The sequence below is a fragment of the Panthera tigris genome, chromosome B3, assembly GCF_018350195.1.
Source record: "Panthera tigris isolate Pti1 chromosome B3, P.tigris_Pti1_mat1.1, whole genome shotgun sequence".
NCBI classification, from domain to species: Eukaryota; Metazoa; Chordata; class Mammalia; order Carnivora; family Felidae; genus Panthera; species Panthera tigris.
The window spans coordinates 72,446,934-72,469,971 of NC_056665.1; the positions used below are offsets into that span (position 1 = coordinate 72,446,934).

At 41.0% G+C, this 23,038-nt stretch overlaps 2 gene segments (V, D, J or C); both read left to right on the forward strand.

Annotated features, from left to right (window-relative positions):
- Positions 1-18,106: 18,106 nt before the first annotated feature.
- On the forward strand, positions 18,107-18,895 carry LOC102965132. The segment is given in 2 exon segments: positions 18,107-18,331; positions 18,534-18,895. Coding segments are annotated over 2 exon segments (411 nt in total).
- Positions 18,896-21,151: 2,256 nt separating this feature from the next.
- On the forward strand, positions 21,152-22,833 carry LOC102964843. The segment is given in 3 exon segments: positions 21,152-21,245; positions 22,303-22,368; positions 22,484-22,833. Coding segments are annotated over 3 exon segments (510 nt in total).
- Positions 22,834-23,038: the final 205 nt, after the last annotated feature.

The following is a 23,038-nucleotide window of genomic DNA, read 5'->3' on the forward strand; positions in this document are numbered from 1 at the left end:
GAATAAAGAAGAAACCGAGGAGGCAGAGCGGTGAAACGACTTAGTGTGTGCTGTTCCCTCAGCAGAGGGTTAGGAAAAAGAAGCACCTATTGTATTTTAGTAGTTGAGATAGTGTCATGTGTGTGTGTGTGTGTGTGTGTGTGTGTGTGTGTGTGTGTTTGGGGGAAGTTTGGAGGATACTAGGAGGACTGAATAGAAAATATGTAAGTAGTGGGCAGCCCACGTTCTTTACCTGAGCCTATCTAGCAAGCAAGGATCGCTTCTCAAACCCTGCAGATGAATGGAAGTTAGTCATTATGAACTGAGGAAGAGCACCTCAAAAAGGAAGCCAAAACAATTAAAATAGAAAAATATCATAATTAATTATTCACTTCAGGGAAAAGAAAACATTGTTCAATAAAGGAACATACTCCGGGCACCTGGGTGGCTCAGTCAGTTAAGTGTCCGACTCCTGATTTTGACTCAGGTCATGATCTCATGGTTCATGAGTTCGGGTCCTGCATGGGGCTCTGCACTGACCCTGCAAAGCCTGCTTGAGACTCTCTCTCTCCCCCTCCCCTGCTCATGCTCTCTCTTTCAAAATATATAAATGAACTTAAAAAGATTTAAAGAAAGAAAGGGACATACTCATATTAGTCTATAGGTTTCACTCAAATTGTCTTCTAGGTAAATTTTAGTAAGATATACCACTAATAGCGGTGATTGGGCAGAATACCTATTTCCCCCACACCTTGTGTATAACTGAGGTTTTTGAGCTTTGCTTGTCAGTTACATTTCTTTTATTATTAACAGTTTCTTTAATTATGAAGGAGATGGAGCTTCATTTCATATATTTCAAAGCTGATTACATGTTTTCTCTATAAATTCTCTGTCTATCTCCATCCATTTCCTACTAGGTTACTGTCTTTTAAATATACAGATTTGAAGGAACATTGTCTGTTTAGAAAATTGTAATATGGGTGTCATATACATGCATCTTTTTAAAATGTTTATTATTATCCTTTGACTGCATGGGCTTTTTTATTTTTTTGCCATTCAGAATTTTTAAAATAGTATGTAGTAAGTGTAACAAAAAATTTTTATGGATTCTGAGTCATGTGTCCTGCTTAAAAATCCATAGCATTCTAAAATGATAACATTTTATCTCATATTTTCTTTAGCTTCTCTCAAATTGCTTTTCTCTTTAAATCTTTAATTTAGATGTGTGTGTGTGTGTGTGTGTGTGTGTGTGTGTGTTTATGTGTGTGTGTATGCATGTGAAGTGAAGTGAGCTTCAAGGCTTTCTATTTTCCTTAATTTTTGTTTGTTTGTTTATTTTGAGGCAACTACCAAGGCTCAACATCTATTCTTGAATTAATTTTTCTTCATTGATTTTAAATATTCTCTGTCTTTTCCCCAGTTTAAAATTTTTCCTTATTAAGGTGTTTAACCTAGCCATTGTGTTTTCATCCAAAATTATACTTTAATATTATTGGTGCTTCATGCCAATAGTTTACTGGATTGTAAAGAATATGTATGTCCACTCAACCTTTAGCCCATTCTAGAAATAAATACATAGAAAATGATATGGAAGAAATGCCATTGGAGGAGGGAGAGATAAGCCCAGCCCATGACTTGACAAGATCTGCCTGTTTTCCTGACTCTGTCAGTTGTTTTGGATTGAGAGGATCCATAGAAAGTAGCTGACGCCATGCTCATGAATGGTCCACATGAGAATGTGAAGTCAACAGCCAACTTCGGAGAACAAGGGCAACTTTGTACCTTCTGTGTTCTTTAAGAGGAGGAATTAAATAATCAAGACTTGCCTTTGGAGTTCAGAAGAGTCCCAGCTGCCCGAAATGTCTTGAAATCCGCTGTTGCCTCAATGTTTTGGATCCTGTCATTGCTTTGGAGGAAATTTCCTGACTTTTCTTCTGTTACCACATACACTTCTTGATGAAGTTTATGAAAATCCATTGTAGTGGCCATCATTGCCTCTCTTGCGGGTGCTGTAGAAAATGGACTATATTTCAAACATAATGCCCCTAATTTAAGCAGCATGGGTATGGACTGGTCTGTTGTCTGAGATTCTCACTACCTCTCCTGCTATCCTCTCCTCTCTTCCCTCAGCCCCTTCCCTCCTGAGTTTGCTGGACTTATTCTGTGTTTTACTTCTTCCCTGAAGTGCGTGTCTCGAAGGGATCAACCATTTCTTGGGACCACAATATCTTCACCATCAATACTTAAAAATAGTTTTAGTGTGAACCACAACAAATGTTCACAAAACTACATAAAAGTTACAGACAGACCACCTATATTATTTAGGTGTATACAAATTTAAGACTGATTTAAAAAAATTTTTTTTAATGTTTACTTTTGAGAGAGAGAGAGAGAGTGAGAGAGACAGAGCACAAGTTGGGGAGGAGCAGAGAGAGAGGGAGACACAGAATCCGAAGCAGACTCTAGACTCTGAGCTGTTCGCAAAGAGCCTGACAAGGGGCTCAAACTCACGAACTGTGAAAGCATCACCTGAGCTGAAGTCAGATGCTCTACTGACTGAGCCACCCAGGCGCCTCAAGACTGCATTTTTTTAAATATAAAATCTCTTCATTATTTAAAAAAAATACTCTTTATATTACTCAGGATTGTCTAGAGAGACAGAATCAATAACATCAATAGGGTGTGTGTGTGTGTGTGTGTGTGCGCGTGTGTGTGTACAGAGAGAAACAGACACAGAGAGACAGAGAGTTTAGGAATTGGCTCATGCAATTGTGGAAACTGTCAAGTCCAAATTCTGTAGGGCAGATGGGCAGACTGGAGATGCAGGGAAGTGTTGATATTGCAGCCTGTGTCCAAAGGCAGTCTGGAGGCAGAATTCTTTCTACCTCCAGGACCTCAATATTTTTCTCTTAAGATCTTCAACTGATAGGATGAAGCCCACTCACATTATGGAGAGTAATCTGCTTTACTCAGTCTACTGACTTAAACATTAATCTCCCCTTAAAAAATGCCTTCACAGGAGGGTGCCTGGGTAGCTCAGTTGGTTAAGCATCTGACTTCAATTGGTTAAGCATCTGACTTCGGCTCAGGTCGTGATCTCACAGTTCCTGAGTTTGAGCCCCAAGTTGGGCTCTGTGTGGACAGCTCAGAGTCTGGAGACTGTTTCAGATTCTATGTGTTCCTCTCTCTCTGCCCCTCTGCTGCTCTCACTCTGTCTCTGTCTGTCTCTCTCTCTCAAGCATAAACATTTTTTTTTAAATGCCTTCACAGTGACTTCTAGACTGATGTTTGGCCAAATATCTGGGTACCATGGCCTAGCCAAGTAAACATATAAAATTAACCATTGCTCCTTCTTTACCTCCAAAAATTCTATTCTGAAAGCCTAGTTTGTTTTATATGGGTATAACAATGCCAGGTTTCTTTTGGTAAGGGTTTGCATGGTATATTTCTTTCCATCTTTTGCATTCAACGCTCTGTGAACTGTATCTCAAACTTGCAATAAAGCCTCATATATCCACACTCTCAACTGTTCATTGAGAAAATAGAAGCAAAAGAAGAGAATTTTCCCAAGCTTCTAAACTTACTACTTACCAGCATCTGTGCTCAAATATCCTGTCTTTTCTCTCATTAGATTGTAATTCCACGAGAGCAGAGACTTTGCTTATTCTCAACACATACCACCATACCTGGCAGACAATAGGCCTACAAAAATGTGTTGAATTACAAATGAATAATAAAATATGCCACTATCAGCACTAGAACAAAAAATTATTGTTAATTCAATCGATAAAACTTTGTTATGTGCCTATTTCTACAAACTGAGGATGTAGTAGAGAACAGAACAGATACCCTATGTGTTTATATTTTAGTTGCGTGCTAAATCCAAACTATTCCCTACTGTAAGTGCTCTATCTGCATCATCTCTTTTGTTTAAATTGCTTCCAGCTTTATTGGTGTAGAATTGACAAATAAAAACTGTCTACATCTAAGGTGTACCACATAATGTTTTGATATATGTATACATTATGAAATGATGAACAAAGCTAATTAACATATCAATTACCTGACATAGTTGCCATTTTGTGTGTGTGTGTGATAAAAACACTTAAGATCTACTCTCAGCAAATTTCAAGTATGCAGTACTATTAACTATAGTCATCATCCTGTATATTAGTGCTTCAGAACTTTTTCGTCTGGCATAACAAACTTTGCACCCTTCAACAAACACGTCTCCATGTTTCCCACACCCAAGCCACCTTGACACCACTATTTCACTCTCTGCTTCAATGAGTTTAACTTTTTAAGATTCCTCCTACTGTTTGATTCATGTCTTTCTGTTTTGGCTTATTTCATTTACTATATGTCCTTCAGGTCCATCTACGTTGTCACAAATGGCACGATTCCATCTGCTGGTGGACACTTGGGTTGTTTCCATACCTTGGCTATTGTGAATAGTGCTGCAGTGAACATGGGGGTGCAGATATCTTTTTGAGATACTGATTTCATTTCTTTGGGATATATATCCAGAAGTGGAACTGCTGGATCCTATGGTAGTTCTATTTTTATGTTTTTGGGGGACCTCCATACTGGTTTCCATAGAGGCGGCACTAATTTAAATTTTCACCAACAGTGCACAAGGGTCCCCTGTTTTCTGCATCCTCTCCAGTGCTTGTTATCTCCTGGCAATAGCCCTTGTAACAGGTGTGAGGTAATGTCTCATTATGGTTGTGATTTGCATTTCCCTGATGATTGGTTGTGCTGAGCACCTTTTTATATGCCTGTTGGCCATGTGTATGTCTTCTTTGGAGACATTGCTATTTAGGTTCTTTGCCCATTTTTAAATTGGGTTATTTGGGGTTTTTTGCTGTTGAGTTGTTTGAATGGCTTATATATTTTGGATGTTGGTCTCTTATCTGAGATGTGGTTTGCAAATATTTCCTACAATTCCATATGTTATTTTTTTGCTCAGTTGATTTTTTTTCTTTTCTTTTCTTTCTTTTTTTTTTTTTCTTGCTATGCAGCTTTTTAGTTTGATGCAATCACACTTGTTTATTTTTGCTTTTCTTGTCTGTGCCTTTTGGGTCATATCCAAAAAATTAGCTAGCTGTCTGAGAGGATCAAGCCCTGTCAGTTTTTCAGTGCTCTGTATGAGGTGAGAGAGAAACTGGCTTCATGGAGGGTGCTTTGAATTATTGGGCATAAGGCCTCCTTCACTTCCTTTGCCTCCTTGTGGGGGTAAAACCTTGGCTCAATTCTGCACCTATTCTCAATCTTGCAAGCAGTACCAGCTGTAGAATGATGTGTTTATTTTTACTTTTGATCCTGCCTGTCCCAAGAGGTTGGGGTCTGCCTGGTGTTCAGCACTGGGATGAGGCAAGATAGAACTCAGCCCCACAGAGGGGGCTCTGAGAGGCTAGAAAGCCCAGTTCATACTCCATTCTCACTCCCCACCCTCCAAACACCTACCTCACCATGGAGGAAATCACGGGCCATGGCAATCTTCTTGGTACTGAGCCAACTTGATTTGGTGGAGGGACTGATGTGGGTAAAGTGAAATTGTTCTTCTTACCTGTATCAGTACAACTGTTCTCAGTTCGTGCTCCTCTGGGGTGCTTTTAATTCTTAGCCGGATTCTGAATTTGTCTTCAAGGTACCGATGTCATTGTTAAATTGGTGTTTCTGTGTAGGAAGAGATAGCCTGCACCATGTCTTCTAAATCTTTCAAAATTGCCACCTAAGTGTATTTTCAGATGAAAAAGCTGAGGTTTAACTCTTCCATCTGGTATCACTACTATTCAGTACTAGTCTACTGTGCTTAAACAGGCATATCATGGCTTATATCCTATACCATATTACAAATGGTGAGGAGAAAAGCTAGCAAGAAGGTTAATCAGAGCTTTCGAGCAACTGTAGCTACAGCCCCAAGAGGCAGTGTTTTCAGTGGCCCTGCCTGTAGGTATGACTGTGTTTGGGACGGGCATGTGGTCTCTGATTGGCTGATCACACCCCCTGAGAATCCTTTGTTTAGCGTTAAAAAATGTTGAATAGACAGCCAGCTTTTGGGAGCAGCCCTGTGCAGAAGAAAGATGGAGAAGCATCTGAGGACCTCCTTGGTGGTTTTGTGGCTTCATTTTTGTTGTAAGTTAATCCAGAGTTTTAGCCAGGTTGACACAGGAAGTTCAGGGAACATTTTCTTAGGATTTTCAGCAACAGTGTATTGCACTGCAGTAGGAGAAGGGAGGAGAATGGGGCCATTTTATATTTTACCTGGGCTTCATTATGGAGAGAAGGAAGGGATGCAAATTAGGAAGCATTGAGAATGGACCATCTATTTCTTAAATCTCACTTTGTTTTCTGAACAGGGGTGAGTGGCAAAAACCAAGTGGAACAGCATCCTCCATCCCAGATCATCCAGGAGGGAGAGAACTGCACATTTCATTGCAACTATACAGTGAGCCCCTTTAGCCATTTAAAATGGTACAAGCAGGGCACCGGGAGAAGTCCTGCTTTCCTGATAATCATGACTTACGATGACAGCAAAAACCCAAGTGGCAGGTACACAGGGACTCTGGATGCAACCTCCAAGCACAGCTCCTTGCACATCACAGCCGCCCAGCTCAGCGACTCAGCTGTCTACATCTGTGTGGTGAGCGCACGGTGTTCCCCAGGCACTTGCAGCCAGTACACAAACCTGCACCTGCAGGTTGTTGAGGACGCTTAGCAGGTGACGTACTAGCATTGTTTTGTTTGTTTGTTTGTTTGTTTTCTTTTTTTTATGTTGTATATACTTTCACTAGTGAGCTGGTACTTCTTTCTTACACATGACTGAGTTTGAGCTGAAGCCAGGATGTCTACACAGCACAAAGTTACCCTCATTCAACACATAAAGTTAACTGCCACATCTGGCTATTCCCAAAGGTAAGACTGCCATGTTGCCTTACTTCTGTTGAAGTAAATGATGATTTTGTCTTAAAGGGAGAAATTGGCTCTGTCTGGGGTCCAGCGACCAGTTCCTACTGTCAACGAAGTGGAAAAGCAACAAGTTGATGGGGCTGATCACAGTATTTGACTAGCTTCCTTCCCCCTGACAGATTTTTATTCCTCATTTAATGGCTATTCAAGTTCTCAGGATGCATTCTGTGGGGAGAGATCTGCTTTACCAATTTATCTGTGCTTCACATCAAGGCACCTTTCCAGATGCGGCACAGACTCATTTATTGTCATCCACGGCTGCTCCTTTGGAGAACATCGCTGCTCAGACTATTATGCCAGCATGAGGCTGGCAGGCACAGTCACTCGAAGGCAACAGGCCAGCTGTCCCAGACTCTTCAGCTAATAGTATCCTAGAAAAGAAACGTAAGGGACAAAATGTCTACATGCTATAGGGTAGTCTTAGATTGCCCAAATTAGCTGTGATGATCTTTTTTGAGACGCTTACAGAAATTTAAATATGGTTTGAGTGTTGGATGAGATAACTATTAATTTTATTTGAAAAGCATATGTTAACTGAGAAAAACAAGAAGGACGTATGAGACATTAAAAATGACAATCTCTTTGAGTGGTAAGAATACGCCACTTGACCTGAGCGAAAACTGAGAGTAGCACTGTTAACCGACTGAGCTACCCAGGTGCCCCACCAATTTCTTGCTTCTAGTGTATTTTAATGTAATTTATAAGATGGATCCACACAAGCTTTATGGAGCAGGGCTCAGATACCAGATCATTAGAAGGAGCTACAGTGTCCATAACCAGATTCCTATCTAGGGGCTCATTTAGTAGATTTTTGCACTGAGAAGAGAAAAGAACCTCTCTAGGTCTTCCTTGGGGGAGGGATGGGTTTTCGTTATTCAGTGTGTAACTTGTACATGACAGATGCTGAAGAATTTTATAAAAGAAAAAAGGAAAGACAACAACCTGGGGAGAAACAATAGGGGTAGCTCTCCAACTAATCAGCACTTGGTCTTGACATGGTGTGCTTTCATGTTATCTCTTCACAGATCAGGAGTAGCTGAGTGAATATGTGCACAAGGAATGCATCTAATTTTTGGTTGGCTGAGGAGTCCTCAGCTTCCTGTAACAACAGAAGTATAAATATGTACTTGTGGAGGGGGAGGGGGGTACTGGGCGCCCTAGTTGGCTAAGCATCCAACTCTTGGTTTTGGCTCAAGTCATGATCTCACAGTTTGTGGGTTTGAGCCCTGCACTGGGCTCCACGCTGACAGTGCAGAGCTTACTTGCACTCTCTCTTCTCTCTCTCTGCCCCTCCCCTACTCTCTCTCTGTCAAAAATAAATACATAAACTTAAAAAAAAATAAATATGTACTTGGATAAGTTGTTTGGCTTGGTAGTGTCTGAGAGCTCTCAGACTCCAAACTGAGAGTCACTCATGAGTCCAATGAATAGGAAAATGGAGAAGTCTGTGAGATTTTCATTTGTTATTTTCTTCTGGCAGCTGCACTATAAGTTGATGGGCTTTGGAGATATGAATAAAAAGAGCAGATCCTAGTAATCTTTGCCATAAATCTGGAAGTTATGGAAGGGTGGTTTAGAGCTACCTTGCTCACCTAGGGCAATTATGAAAAAACAATCTATTCTTTCAAAAAATAATCAGCCATTAATAAATCTTTGTCTGTGGTTCCATTTAAACAGAGTCGAACAGCTCACATACAATAGGAACAGAGTCCTTCATTCCTGGGTATCCAGGAGAGAGCACACACCATTTAAATTGTACATTTCCATTGCTTCAAGCAGGATTCTGAGAAAGGGTTTGTGTTTTCAACTTTAATTCAATCAAGCCAGAAAGAGCATGCAGACAAAAGTTCTAAAGAACTGCTTGGAGGGGCGCCTAGGTGGTTCAGTCAGTTAAGTGTACGACTTCCGTTCAGGTCATGATCTCAGGGTTTCTGAGTTTGAGCCCCGCGTCAGGCTCTGTGCTGTCAGTGCAGAGTCTGCTTCAGATACTCTGTCCCCTTCTCTCTGCTCCTCCCCTGCTTGTTCTCTCTCTCTTTCATAAATAAATAAACATTAAGAAAAAAAAAAGAACTGCTTGGAAAAGAGAAGTTATCTAGAGTTTTGCATATCCCAGCCTGTCATTCTGGAAATGCGGCTATCTACTTTTGTGTTTCACAGCCGAGTGTTCCCCAAGCACCTGTAGCCTGTCCCACGAACCCAGCAGCTGGGCTTCTTGACAGATGTGGGTGGGAGTGAAGGTGTTTCCTTTTCTCCTTTTTTTTTTAATGTTTATGTATTTTTGAGAGAGACAGAGAGACAAAGTGAGAGTTGGGGAGGTGCAGAGAGAGAAGGAGACACAGAATCCAAAGCAGGCTCCAGGCTCTGAGCTGTCAGCACAGAGCCTGATGCTGGGCTCAAACCCATGGACCGAGAGACCATGACCTGAGCCAAAGTCAAACGCTCAACCGACTGAGCCACCCAGGCACCCCAGGTGTTTTCTTTATTTACAGAAGGAATCTTCTATATAGTTTTTGCCTCCAAACAGAAGTGAAGGATAATATACCACCTCCCCTATGTGATGAATTTGAATTTATATTGACTTAAATTTCCTTTGGTTGCTTTTGAAGTCTCATTCCTCACTGCAGATTACACTGATCCTAGACCTGCTTACCCACAGAATCCCTTCCACTGCTGCACCCTTCACTGGGGGAAGGCAGACCCCTCTGTGGCTTAGGCTGTCGGTCCTTGAGGCAAATTTTCACGAAGTTGTACCCTCACTAGCCCCATTTTACTCCTTTGTTTATAATCTTCATGACAGTTTCTATATTTATGTACCATTTATACCCTTATTTAATAATTTAATATTAAATTGAATTTCATATTAAACAGATGTTAAAAATAACTACGTAAAAAAAGTATCCTTGTTTTAACTCACACCATCTGTGAAACTGTATATTTGATGTGCTGGTTGTATTTTTTCTATTGCAGATTAAAGCAACATGATATATGTAACAATTAAAAATGCACTTCCTAACATACCTCTGGTATCAATCACACTTTAGGAAATACGGATTCAGCCATGCCCTTTATTTAATGCATGGAAGAATTAGGATCTATAGGCATTGCATGACTTACGCAAAGCATGACTTATAGCAAAATGGAAGCTAGAGGTAGAACCCAGATATTCTGACCCCTTATAAATTACTTCTTCCACTAAAGATGCAAAGTAGGGTCTAGAGTTTGAAAGAATGAGTTAAGTGCTTTAAATTTAAATGAAATGTAAAAATTTATTACTTATTATATATGCTAAGTTTTTTTATACATGTTAATTTTAGGTTAGGAGATAGAAACACCCCCTCCAAAATAGAACACTCCCATAATATCATGAGGTAGAACTAATGACTATTATTATTTTTCAATTGTTTTTGTGTGTGCACACATACAGCCATATTTTTCTATAAAAGGGACTTATAATGTACGTGATACCTATTAATATATTTCTTTTCCTCAACGTTATATTGTAGGTATTTCCACCAGGAAAAAAATATATATTTAAAAAATCTCTACACCCAGCATGGGGCTTGAACTTACAACCCCAAGATCAAGAGTTGCATGCTCTACTGACTGAGCCAGCCAGGTGCCCTCAAGAAACGTATATTGAGGACATAATTTTAAGTAACTGCTAGGTTTCCATTATATAGATGTATTTTTTAAATTAATCACTTCTCTTCCATTTAAAAAAATTTAACTTAATTTACTTTTAATTCCAGTATAGTTAACATACAGTGTTTTATTAGTTTCAGGTGTACAATATAGTGATTCAACAATTTCATACGACACTCTTATGCTCATCACAAGCACACTCCTTAATCCCCATCACCTATTTCACCATAAAGTAATCACCTTTTGGTATTATTTCCAACTATCCAGTATAATAGGCATTTTTTTTTTTTTTAGAGAGAGAGAGAGAGAGAGAGAGAGGAAGCGCAAGTGAGGGAGAGGGGCAGAGGGAGAGAATCTCAAGCAGGCTCCATGCTCAGCATAGAGCTCGACACAGGGCTCCATCCCACGACCCAGGGATCATGACCTGAGCCAAAATCAAGTGGCTCAACTGACTGAGCCACTCAGGCGCCCCGAAACAGTGTTTTTGTGAACATCATTAAATCTGTAGCTTTAATGGAAATGGAATGGCTTGGATAAGGGAAAAGACATGACACCAAATGCCTGATTCCCCTGAAGAATTTTTTTTTACCAAGCTGTGACTTCAACAGGAGCATATGAGGCTGCTGATTTTCCAACAGTTTACCAGATATGGATATTATTATTTTAAAGTAGTTTCCATTTTACTAAGTGAGCATTTTCAGTGTTGTAATTTTCTTTCAACCTGTGAGTTTACACATTTTGTCATTAAAAAAACACAGTAAGATTTGGAAACACTGGGGTACATTACACAGAATAAGAGTAAATATCCTTTTATAAAATAAGACATGTGATACAGAGTTTGAAAAACACTCTTCTGGTCCAAACTACCTTCCAACTGGTCTCTTTTCTCCTGAGGCAGTGTATTTCCCACATCTTCACTGCTCAAAATGTCGACCAGCAGTATTGGGACTTGTGCAGAAGCTCAGGCCCCACCTTAGACTGACTGAATTTGAATCTGCATTTTAACAAGATCTCCAGGTGATTCCATCACGGAGAAGTTTGAGAAGCACCAGTCTAACTGGGAGCCCGAGTGATTGTTTAAAGTGTAAGCTGCCTCTACCTGCCTGAAATGCTTCAGTGGTTTTCTATTGCTCCTACAGTAAAATACAAACTCCAGATTGTGATATACAAGGTCTGGCATGAACTTCTCAGCTCTTCTCTCCCTGGCTCTCTGTGCTGCAACAACGCTGATCTCTTGGTTTTCTGAACTTGCCATGTCCTTTCCCACATTTGGTCTTGCTCTTTCATTCGTCTGAAATGCTCTTCAGCAAGAAATGCTCTTCACCAAATCTCAGCAAGCTTGACTCATTTTCACCTTTCAGGTTTGAGCTCAAATACCACTACTGTAGAAAAAGCCTTCTGACTTCTGCTGGTCTCTCTGACTAGTACAGCCACCCACAGACCTCCTTTTAACTCTATTACAACACCCTGGTTATTTCCCTTGTGGTAGTAAGCTCAGCATGCAGTTATTATTGTTGACTTATGTGTCAATGTGTTTGTTGCCTTTACTTCCAATTAGAATACAAGCTCTGTGAGGTCAGAGGTATTATTATTATTATTATTATTATTATTATTTGTTCATGGCTTTGTCCTTGGCACACAGAACAGTGACTGACCCATAGTAATCAGTTGTATGAGGCAAAAGAAAACTCAGGGAAGTCACTGTTTTATCGTTCTACTGAATGAATGAATGAATGAATGAATGAATGTTTTGGCCCTTCTCTCTCTCTCCCTTTTTCCTTCTCATCCTTCCCCTAGCAATTCTCAACTTTGTGCATATTCTTTTTGCTTGGTTATGTGATACAGTTTAGTTCTCTCTGGCCCTTATCCCCAGACTCAGATCCTGGCCTTTCTTTGCTCAGTGGGGACTGTCAACTAATTATGTCTACTCAAGGTCTCAGCTTGTCTCCACTCAACTTACCTTATTTTATCAGGTATAATCTAGATGAGCTGGGTCAACCTGAAGGCTAATGACCCCACAGTGAAATATCTAAAAGATATATACAAAAGGCTTTGGAAAGTAGAAGAGTAACTTCAATTCAAATAAACATGAGCACATATCAAAGTTTTATTTCAAATTACTGCAAGAGAAAATCTCCTCAGGAAACAAATTCAAATAATTAGGTTTGTTAGAGACATTTCGTAGGAGACTAGATGTTTTAAAAAGTCTGATTAAAGATCATTAGTATGGGCAGAGGACTGGTTCATAGTTATTCTACTTTTGACTGTCTGTGTACTGGCTATTAGGTTCCTCATATTATTAATAATCATTTGAGTGTGTAACACTAATTTCCCAGAAGGAGTTTTTATTTCATTAAAGTATATCAGAAAATTGCTCTAACATTTTATCAGAAGTGATAATAAGTCCCATATGGGGCTACACAACACATCCTTCAAAAAAGTTCCTTTCTAGACTAGTTTGGGGAAACTTATCTTTACCAAAGGAATTCAAGGCTTTACTATAGTATTTGTAAATGTGGGAGAGAGGGGGTTTATCAGGACTTGGATCTTACCCTTCCTACAAGCTAATAAGCTTACTGTTTCTTTGATGCTGTCATTGAAGACATGGGACTCCTAGGTCAGAGACAAAGAACTTTATCTGTGCCAAGCAAGAACATTTGCATATTTGCTTAAGTTGCCTTTGCCCTTAATTCTCACAGGGTGAGATACTGGGTGCACAAGGATGCTATGCATGTAGTGGGTTTGTGTCATAGCTAAGGAACACCAACGTTGGGGAATTTACTGCTTTTTTAGCAAGCAGCAAGCAAGCTTGTTCTTTGTCTCAGAGAAAACATGACCTCATTGCTCAAGGTTGTTGTGCCAAGCACAGTCCTAAAAAATGAGTCACGTTGAGTGGTCACAGCCTTACGTTACTGGCACACCCAGCAAGATATGGAGAAGTATGAAAGACTCAGTGGATTGTCTTTCAACAGTCACCACTCCAAGGCCCTATGCTGTGTATTTCTAGAAATGTTTCTCATGATTATGCCAGTCCATCAGCCATCCTTATTTATCTGACTAAATCCATTCAATTAGTTTTAAATAGCAGTTAATTAAAGCTGCTATTAGCAGAACTCTAAGCAGCAGGATGACACTAATTTGCAGCATTAACCTCAATCATGCCTCCTAGGATCCCAGATTTAGTCAACTGTGAATAAGTCCCAGGATATAGACAACTAGGATGTAGTACAATACTCTTTATGGTCTATGCAGGGGAATTTAGACTGACGTACTGACCTTTGAGTTCTGGAGAAGCCAGGAACCTGGAAATGCCAATAGATGCAGACTAAAAAGTCCAAGAAAAGCCTTCTCTCTCTACTCAAAGGACCAGGAAGAGAACAATATAGAAAGAGAGAAATACTTAAGATAATAACCAGTCTACTCCAGCTAAACACCACAGAAAGTTACATAGCAACCAACCCAACGCTTAAGAAAAAGGTAACTCAAACTTGATAAGAGAGCTCTGTGTCATCTGAACTCATCCTTGCTCCAACTTCTCATCACTGGCTCCATGACAGTCTTTAGATGGCAGCCTGCATTCCCAGTGTGGGTTCCTGCTGGTGGAGGGAGCAGGGCAGACCTTGTTATCAAAGAATAGTGCTTAGCTGCTTTGTCCTGTCAGGTGGCTCCCTAAAAGAACTGTTTCAAAGGCTTGCCTGTATTTCATACAACTCAGCACTCCCTCAGGGCAGAGAAGTCATTACACAGAGGAAATTCTTTAAGGGGGAAAAATCACTAGAAGAATTTAAATCAGATTTGAGCAGGTAAAAGAAAGAATCCACAAACTTAAAGACAGGTCAAATGAAATTACCCTGTCTGAGAGCAAAAAGAAAAAAGAATAAAGAAAAATGAACAGAGCCTGAGAGACCATGAGACATTGTAAAATGTACCAACATAAGTATAATAGAAGTCTCAGAGGGAAGAGAGAGAAAGGGGCAGGAAGAATATTTAAAGAAAAAATGACCAAAAACTTTTCAAATCTGATGGAACATGAATCTATACATCTAAGAATCTCAATAAACACCAAGTAGGATAAAGGTAAAAAAAAAAAAAATCCACATTGAAACACATACTAATTAAACTATTGAAAGACAAAGGCAAATTGAGAATCTTGAAAGCTGTAAGAGAGAAGGGATCAATTACATGCAAATGATCCTAATCAGATTAACATTCAAGTTCTTGTAGAAACAATGGAAGGCAGAAGGCAGTCGGATGATATATTCAAAGTGCTGTTGCCGCACCTGAGTGACTCAGTCAGTTAAGCCTCTGACTCTTGATTTTGCCTCAGGTCATCATCTCACAGTTTGTGAATTCAAACCCTGCATCTGGCTTTGTGCTGAAAGCACAGAGCCTGCTTGGGATTCTGTCTCTCCCCTCTCTCTCTGCCCCTCTGCTGTTTGTGCTCTCCCTCTCTCTCTCTTAAAATAAATAAATAAACACTAAAAATAAATAGTTAAAAAAAAAATAAAGTGCTGAAAGAAAAACCTGTCACCCCACAATTTCGCACAGGGCAAAAAACTACCTTTCAAAAATAAAGGAGAAATTAAGACATCCCCAGATGAACAAAAGCTGAGGTGTTCATCACTTGCAGGTCTGCCCTACAAGAAATTCTTTTTTTTTTTAAATTTTTTAACATTTATTTATTATTGAAAGACAGAGAGAGACTCTGGAGCATGAGCATGGGAGGGACAGAGAGGAGGAGGCACAGAATCTGAAGCAGGCTCCAGGCTCTGAGCTGTCAGCACAGAGTCCGACACGGGGCTCGAACTCACAAACCAAGAGATCATGACCTGAGCCAAAGTCAGATGCTCAACTGACTGAGCACCCAGGCACCCCAATACCCTACAAGAAATTCTAAAGGGAGCCCTTCAGTCTGAAATGAAATGGCACTAGACAGTAACTTGGAGCCATACCCCCCCCCCCAAAAAAAAAATGAACCCTGGTAAAGGCAACTACATAAACAAATATAAAGCCAGTATTTTTTGTTTGTATCTCCTCTTGTTTCCTATATGATTTAAAAATCAAATGCATAAACAGCACAGTTATGCTAATGAGAACACAATGGGTAAAGATGTGTGTGTTTCCACATATATAAAGATCTCCTTTATTGTTGTTTTTAATAGTAGAGCTCATATATTTCAAATGGACACAAAATTACTAGCATCTGCAATATCAGGAGATAAATTTCCTTTGAATGGGAGCCTGCTTTGCAGTACTTTAGGTTCACAAGACATATCTAAAAAATGTACTGCTGTAAAAAATGAAGACTACTTAAATCAAATGAGGGAAGGGACTGTGGATTTTCTTTTTGATTGATCACCTTAACATTGTCCTTCAATCATCTGAAGGAGTTCCATTTTTCTTTAGACATCATTAGGCACGGAAGCTTTGCAGACAGGACAGCACTGCGGCTGTATGGATTCTGTCATTTTGCCAGCACTGACATGACTTTGTATCCACCACAGTATTAGGTCTGTTAACCAGTTATATTAATTTTTGTTACAAATCTTTAAAAAAGGCAGGGTCTTTCCTTTTTTTTTTTTTATGTTTTGTTATTTATTTTTGAGAGAGAGAGACAGAATGCAAGTGGGAGAGAGAGAGACACACAGAATCCAAAGCAGGCTCCAGGCTCTGAGCTGTTAGTACAGAACCTGATGCTTGAACTCACGGGCTGAGAGATCATGACCTGAGATGAAGTCGGTGCTTAACCAACCGAGCCACCCAGGTGCCCCAGGGCAGGGTCCTTCTTATAAAGACTGTACCTTAGGCCTACGTTCTATTTTTTGAGGCTTTAAATTTGGTGTTCATAAATTTCCTAAGACTGGTGCTTGCCATTTTATGCTGCTGTCACATTTTTTTTAGTGTTTATTTATTTTGAGAGAAAGAGAGAGAGAACAGCAGAATGGCAGAGAGCAAGGCAAAGAGAGAATCCTAAGCAGGCTCAACACTGTCAGCATGGAGCTCGATGTGGGGTTCAAACCCACGAACCATGAGATCATGACCTGAGCTGAAATCAAGAGTTGGACGCTTAACTGACTAAGTCACTCAGGCGCCCTCCCCTTTGGGTTTTACCTTTACTGAGAAATGGCTGTGTGGTTTCTGTTTAATGTAATGTGCTCTTAGAGAAAGGCATTTTATTATATTCTTTATAAAGTTTATTTATTTTGAGAGAGACAGGGACAGTGTGAGTGGGAAAGGGGCAGAGGGAGAGGGAGAGAGAGAAATGTGGGGCTCAAACTCACAAAACTGTGAACTTATGACCTGACCCCAAACCAAGAGTCAGACGCTTAACCGACTAAGCCACGCAGGTGCCCCAAAAGGGTTTTTAATATTAGCATCGTCCTTCTCTCTCTGTTTCCTACACAGTTGGCAGTGGGAATGGGAAGGGACTGACCGGTGCCTCTTGGCTGGATATTGATTACATGGCTCTTGAACGGAAAAGGGCCCCTGCACTGCGGACCCCTAGCCACCAGCTTCTGCAAGGATACGAGGCAGAAGGGACAGCTGTTGTCTGTGCTCATTTCTCTATAGCCCCAATTAAGCTTCTGGCATAGCCTGCCCTCTGATAAATGTGGTTTCGCTGGCGAGGGTAGGATGGAGAGACAGAGAGAGCAAGAGCAGATCCATAACTTGTGGAGATTAATCACTAGATCCTGGGGCTTTCTGCAAGAAAAGGGAATAAGAGAAATTAGACAAAAGGGTAGGTACACACTAGATGTTATTCACAGTCTAGATACTGAAGGCGGCCCCATCCCTTTTGTTGTTGTAGCAGTAGTGGTGATAGCCTAAATAAGCACTGTTTTGACACACACGTGCACTGGTGCAAAAACGGCATGAAGAATCCCAGTTTCTCTAGCCCTCGGCCTTGTTAAAAAATATTGCCCCAGTTTTGAGCTGGAAACGTGTTTATTTGGTCAGATTTTAGGCTGTTCGGCCTCGAAAGGATTCTTTTGAGTTAGAATCAATTTCTTTCAAAATTGGAGGTGAGGGAATGAGATAGGCAGTGTCTGGCCTGATGTGGAGAAGAGCTACACCATTTGAAACTCTCCTTGAATCCACAAGAACCTCACCTGACTTCTAAAACAGAATACTCTGTGACTGCTTTTTCAGTGCAGGAAGGTGGTTGTTTTCTGTAAGTGCCTTTGCTCAGACAAGTGTTGCCATTTGATGTAAAACACGTACACATACACATCTCCCTCTCCCCACGCACGCTGACTTGGGCCATATGATTCTTAAATTTTTAACTTTATTACAGTGGCAGATTTTTACGGTTACCAGTTCATAGAACAAGGGTCTATATTTTGGACATCTTTTGGATCACTATCATGAGTCCACAAGATGGCAGTGTTTTCTCAGGGACTGAGGAAAGCTCTCAAATTTTCGTGTGTGTGTGTGTGTGTGTGTGTGTCTGTGTGTGTGTGTGTGTGTGTATGAGAGAGAGAGAGAGAGAGAGACAGACAGAAGGAGACAAGAGGTGGGGTTTGGTGGTGTAGCAGGGGCAGTGAAAAAGACTCTTTTCTTCCAATTGGTAGAATGAATTTCTTCTATGATTCCTAAAGCAGAACAACTAGAAATGTCTAAGTTAGACTCATTTTTTTTTTTTTAGGGCTTAAAATTTGAGTCCTCAGTGAACCAGGGGAAGAAAGAATAATGGAGGGCTCAAGAGTTTTCCTAGTGATCCTGTGGCTTCAGTTAACCTGTGAGTTTTGGGCATCTCTATGGGAATATAAAGTACAATATTTGGAGTTATCATGTATTCTGGGCCTGTAGGTAGAAACATGAATGTTTCTACCTCAGGGAGGGTAGAGGTGGAGGGCCTGTGAAAAATCATTTAAATTCTGAAGACTAAGCATCCACTACCCAATGGATCTTCTTTGACTGACTGCTGTCTTTTTGCACAGGGATGAGGAGAAGTCACCAGAATGAAGTGAAGCAGAGTCCTGTACCTCTGACTGTTCTGGAGGGACTCACTGCCTTTCTCAACTGCAGTTACAGTGACAGTGCTTCCCAGTACTTCGTGTGGTACAGACAGTATTCTGGGAAGGGCCCCGAGTTTCTGATGCACATGTACTCCAATGGTGAAAAAGAAGAAGGAAGATTTATAGGGCTGCTCAATAAAGCAAGCCGATATCTCTCCCTGTTCATCAGAGATTCCCAGCTCAGCGACTCAGCTACCTACTTCTGTGCAGTGAGCACACAGTGCTCCCCTGGCACCTGCTGTCTGTACCCAAACCCGCTAGGGCCCCAGCAATGCCTGATGTAGAGCCTAGGCTGCAGGGTAAAGAAATTCTGTTTGCTGTCTAGATGCAAATGGGAATTAAGAGCATTAGCCATAACCATAGAATGTCCCAGACACACAGGCAGGACAAGGAAGCCCAGAATGGCTTCAGATTTCATGAGAAGGATCTCTGAGCAAGTACCTAAAAGGATTCTAGACACTGAGGAGTTTTGTTATGGTGATTAAAGGCCTGCATGGATTAATTATCAAAAATATATGGTATTGAAGGGGACACCTGGGTGGCTCAGTTGATTAAGTGTCCGACTTGGGCTCAGGTCATGATCTCACGGTTCATGAGTTCGAGCCCCGCATCAGGCTCTGTACTGACAGCTCAGAGCCTGGAGCCTGCTTCCAATTCTGTGTCTCCTTCTCTGTCTGTTCCTTCCCCCTCCTCTCAAAAATAAAATAAACATTAAAAAAAACAAATAATATGGTATTGAAGATGTCTTAGAACATGTTGGGAGGAAAGTTGATAACACCAAAAATCATATGAAGACCTCCCTCCCCTGACTCCTTGGCACTTTGGAATTGTCCTACAACTTATGTCCAAGTCCAGGAAAAAATCTGTGGCCTGATAGAAATAAGGCTTTGTGACAGATGTTACAATTACAGGGGAAAAGTGTAAAAGTCACATTTATCATAAAGCTGAAGATGTGATCTTTTAGACAGGGCATTGTTTATGTAGTCCAAAAGGTGGGAAGACCCAGAAATGGCCAGTTAAGATTGCTGTTCACATACTCACTGGCTAAGAGGATGCAACAGAGTCAGAATTTGTTTCAACTTCTCAATCTTTGGACTGAAGACTCATCACAAATATTTCTGAGTCATGGAAGACAGATTTGAAGAGCACTGAGAAAGAGCAGGAAGTTGTGTTGGAATCAAGATATTCGAATTCTAGTTTCGCCTGTATCACGTGCCTTCTGATGTCATGGCGCCCTGGAAAGAACTTGCTCTGTGGTGTCAGTTTGAGTATCTTTTATGTTATCAATGGGCCATTTGATCTTAGGCCCATATTACATATATTTCTACCATACATATTTCAGGATTAAATGAGATTATATATATAATATGTTATATATAATATATATATATTTATGTGTCAGAAACATAGTAATATATATTACTAGATATATTACTAATCATAATATATATGATTATTACTACATATAATATATAATTATTATGTATGTGTATATTACTATGCTTCTCACATGTAAACGCAGTAGCTGGACAGAGCATATAGAGGGAGACGAACATAGCTAATCCACACATTGACTTTCAGTGACCTTCAGGGGACATTAACTTTGTCCCCTGTGTTCTGTCCCTCCTGCCCCCATCATGCTCTTTTTCAGCTCAGAGCATCTTCAGGGTCCTAAGAAGTAAATTTCCTTTTCAAAAAAAAATTTTTTTTAATGTTTATTTATTTTTGAGAGGCACAGAGAGAGAGAGAGAGAGGAGGAGGGGCAGATAGAGGGAGACACAGAATCCGAAGCAGGCTCCAGGCTCTGAGCTATCAGCACAGAGCCTGATGCGGGGCTCGAACTCATGAACCGCGAGATCATGACCTGAGCCCAAGTCGGACACTTAATCGACTGAGCCACCCAGGCGCCCCAGAAGTAAATTTCCTTCACTCACATTTCTGCTGACATCTTCTCATGGTTCATTCTGGGGTGTTCTTTTCTCCTGTCTGCCTCCCTCATCACTGTGATTACATCTATTTTCCCTCTTATGGGATTATTGACAGCTTTTGTCTTTTTCTTATTTTCCCATTATGGATCTAAGTTCATCCTGTTTGTTTCTAAATTCATTTCAGTGGCAATTTGGGGGAGAAGGGAGGAGAGTATATACAGTTATCAGATATTTCGAATCAGAAGCACACCCCAGCCAGATTTAAAATTTCAATGTGATTTGGTCTCATGTGTGAAAGAAATCTATAGGCAGGGTCAAGAAGTAAATCAGAAGACAGAGGCTTCTGATTTCAGGCTGGTGCAGGTCAACAGAGTATTCAGAAAGGAGTGAGTTGTCCTTCTGACATTCTGAAAAGGGCTCTGTTGACCAGATTCTCATTTCACCTGAGATGTGTCTCCCTAGTTTCTTCAGTTTTAAAGTTTCAGTGGTCTAAAATAAGTTGAGTAGGGAAGTCTTCTCCTTTCAGAGTCTCGTCTTACTATTAGAGCATAGAACACACTTCCCCTGTTTGATAGGTCCTGTCCCAGCTGTGTGGGACTGTGTTGCTTTGCTATGGCCAGTGTTCCTGACACTTTACTTCCATGGCTTCTATACGCTCCTTCCCTGCAGGACGTTCCTCTCGTTTCCAGTCTGCTGGCTGCACTCCATCCAGCTTTATTGAGTTCAAATGGATTCACTTTTTCCCCTCTCTCTTTAATTCCTTCCAGAATCACTTACTTATATGTCATATTTTCCTTACATTTATAATTCTGCTCACTTCTCTGCAAATGCTCCTTTGTTAATGTTCTTTCCAGGGTGAGGTAGCCTTAATTTGGCATACTATGTCAGTCTATTCTGACCATTGACAATTGGAACAGAACTCTCACTTTCTCCGCTTAAATAATGTGGTGCCCTAGCTATTTTCTTATAGCCTAAACAAATATCAAACGTATTCACCAAGGAGTCTTCTTCAGACTTTCTCCTTGACAAAGAAAATTATCGCCTTTACTAGTTGGCCTTGATTAGATAATGCCACCGGTTCCAGGATGATTTTACCTATAAGTCTCTGGTCTAATTTTTTTTTTCCTTTCAGTACCAAATAAAGGAATCATCTCTTTCCCCCACTCTGATGCTCACAGCCAGCAGCACGAGGCCATATGAAGCTCAGCTCAGCTGACACAATTGATTTTAGTCTTTCCGCCTAATGAATGGCTTTAAAAAGTAATGTAAAGTCTCTTGATTGTATTCCAAAGTCTAAAATATTGTCTTCTATGACTAATTTCTCAGTGAAGGAAATGACTCTTCTATTTTAACAAAGCTCCCATTTCTCCCTTACGATTAACACCATGTACCTCAGAAGGTGACATCATCACAGATTCAGGGAGGAAGAAACGTTTTCTTTTGAAGTTTTGGTGGTCATGTCTCTGAGATGAGAACAGAAGACAGCTAGCTCTCTCGGACTTTTGGTCCTGCCCCTGGAGGCAGTGGGTGATGTCACACAAATGAGGCACTTGTTGTGGTTGTAGGTCCTCACCAGCTACTCAGCCCCTCCTCCCTGCAGCTGGCCGATGGACCCTCACTGATGTCTGTGCAAAGAGGAGACTGTGACAAGAGGCTAGGGGAAAAAAAAGGGAGGAAGACTCCTTCTAACAGTTTTTGAAACTTGTCAAAGCAAGGGACCTGTACGGCCCAACCTCCCCACTCCTCTTGCTCTGAAAGCCCACAGTGTCTCCACTGCTCAGCCATGCTCCTCCTGCCCATCTCAGGGCTTGATGTGATTTTTGCCCCAAGTGAGTAACATTCCCTTTCCTTCTTTGCACAAAAGTGACGGGATGCAGAATGAAGACTCCTTCTCTTAATAGGTAGGTCTGTCCTGGTGTCACTGACTCAGCATTGATGTTTCAGGAGGAATGGGAGCCCAGTCAGTGACTCAGCCTGATGCCCAGGTGTTGGTCTCTGAAGGAGCCCGTCTGGAGCTGAAGTGCAACTATTCCTCTAGTGCAACGCCTTACGTCTTCTGGTACGTGCAGTACCCCAACCAAGGACTCCAGCTTCTCCTCAAGTACATATCAGGGGACACCCTGGTTAAAGGCATCAATGGTTTCAAGGCTGAATTTAAGAAGAGTGAAACCTCTTTCCACCTGAGGAAATCCCCAGCCCTTGGTAGTGACGCGGCCAAGTACTTCTGCTCTGTGAGCGACACGGTGCCTGGGTCCACAGGGGGAGCTGAACACAAACCTTGGGACTTTTCATGACTCAAGAACCCAAGAGAGAGTCTTCAGGGAAGTCTGTTTTTCTGTGAGGGCAAATACTGCAGAACAGGCTGGGCTCTGGGGAGTGCTTGCCGCCTGAATCGTTGCTTCAACAGCAATGCTGTGCCACATTCAGATAGACTTTGTTCCAGATGGAAGTCTTCTGATGAATTTCTCCAGGAGGGACGCCTCCCACTCATTCCCTACT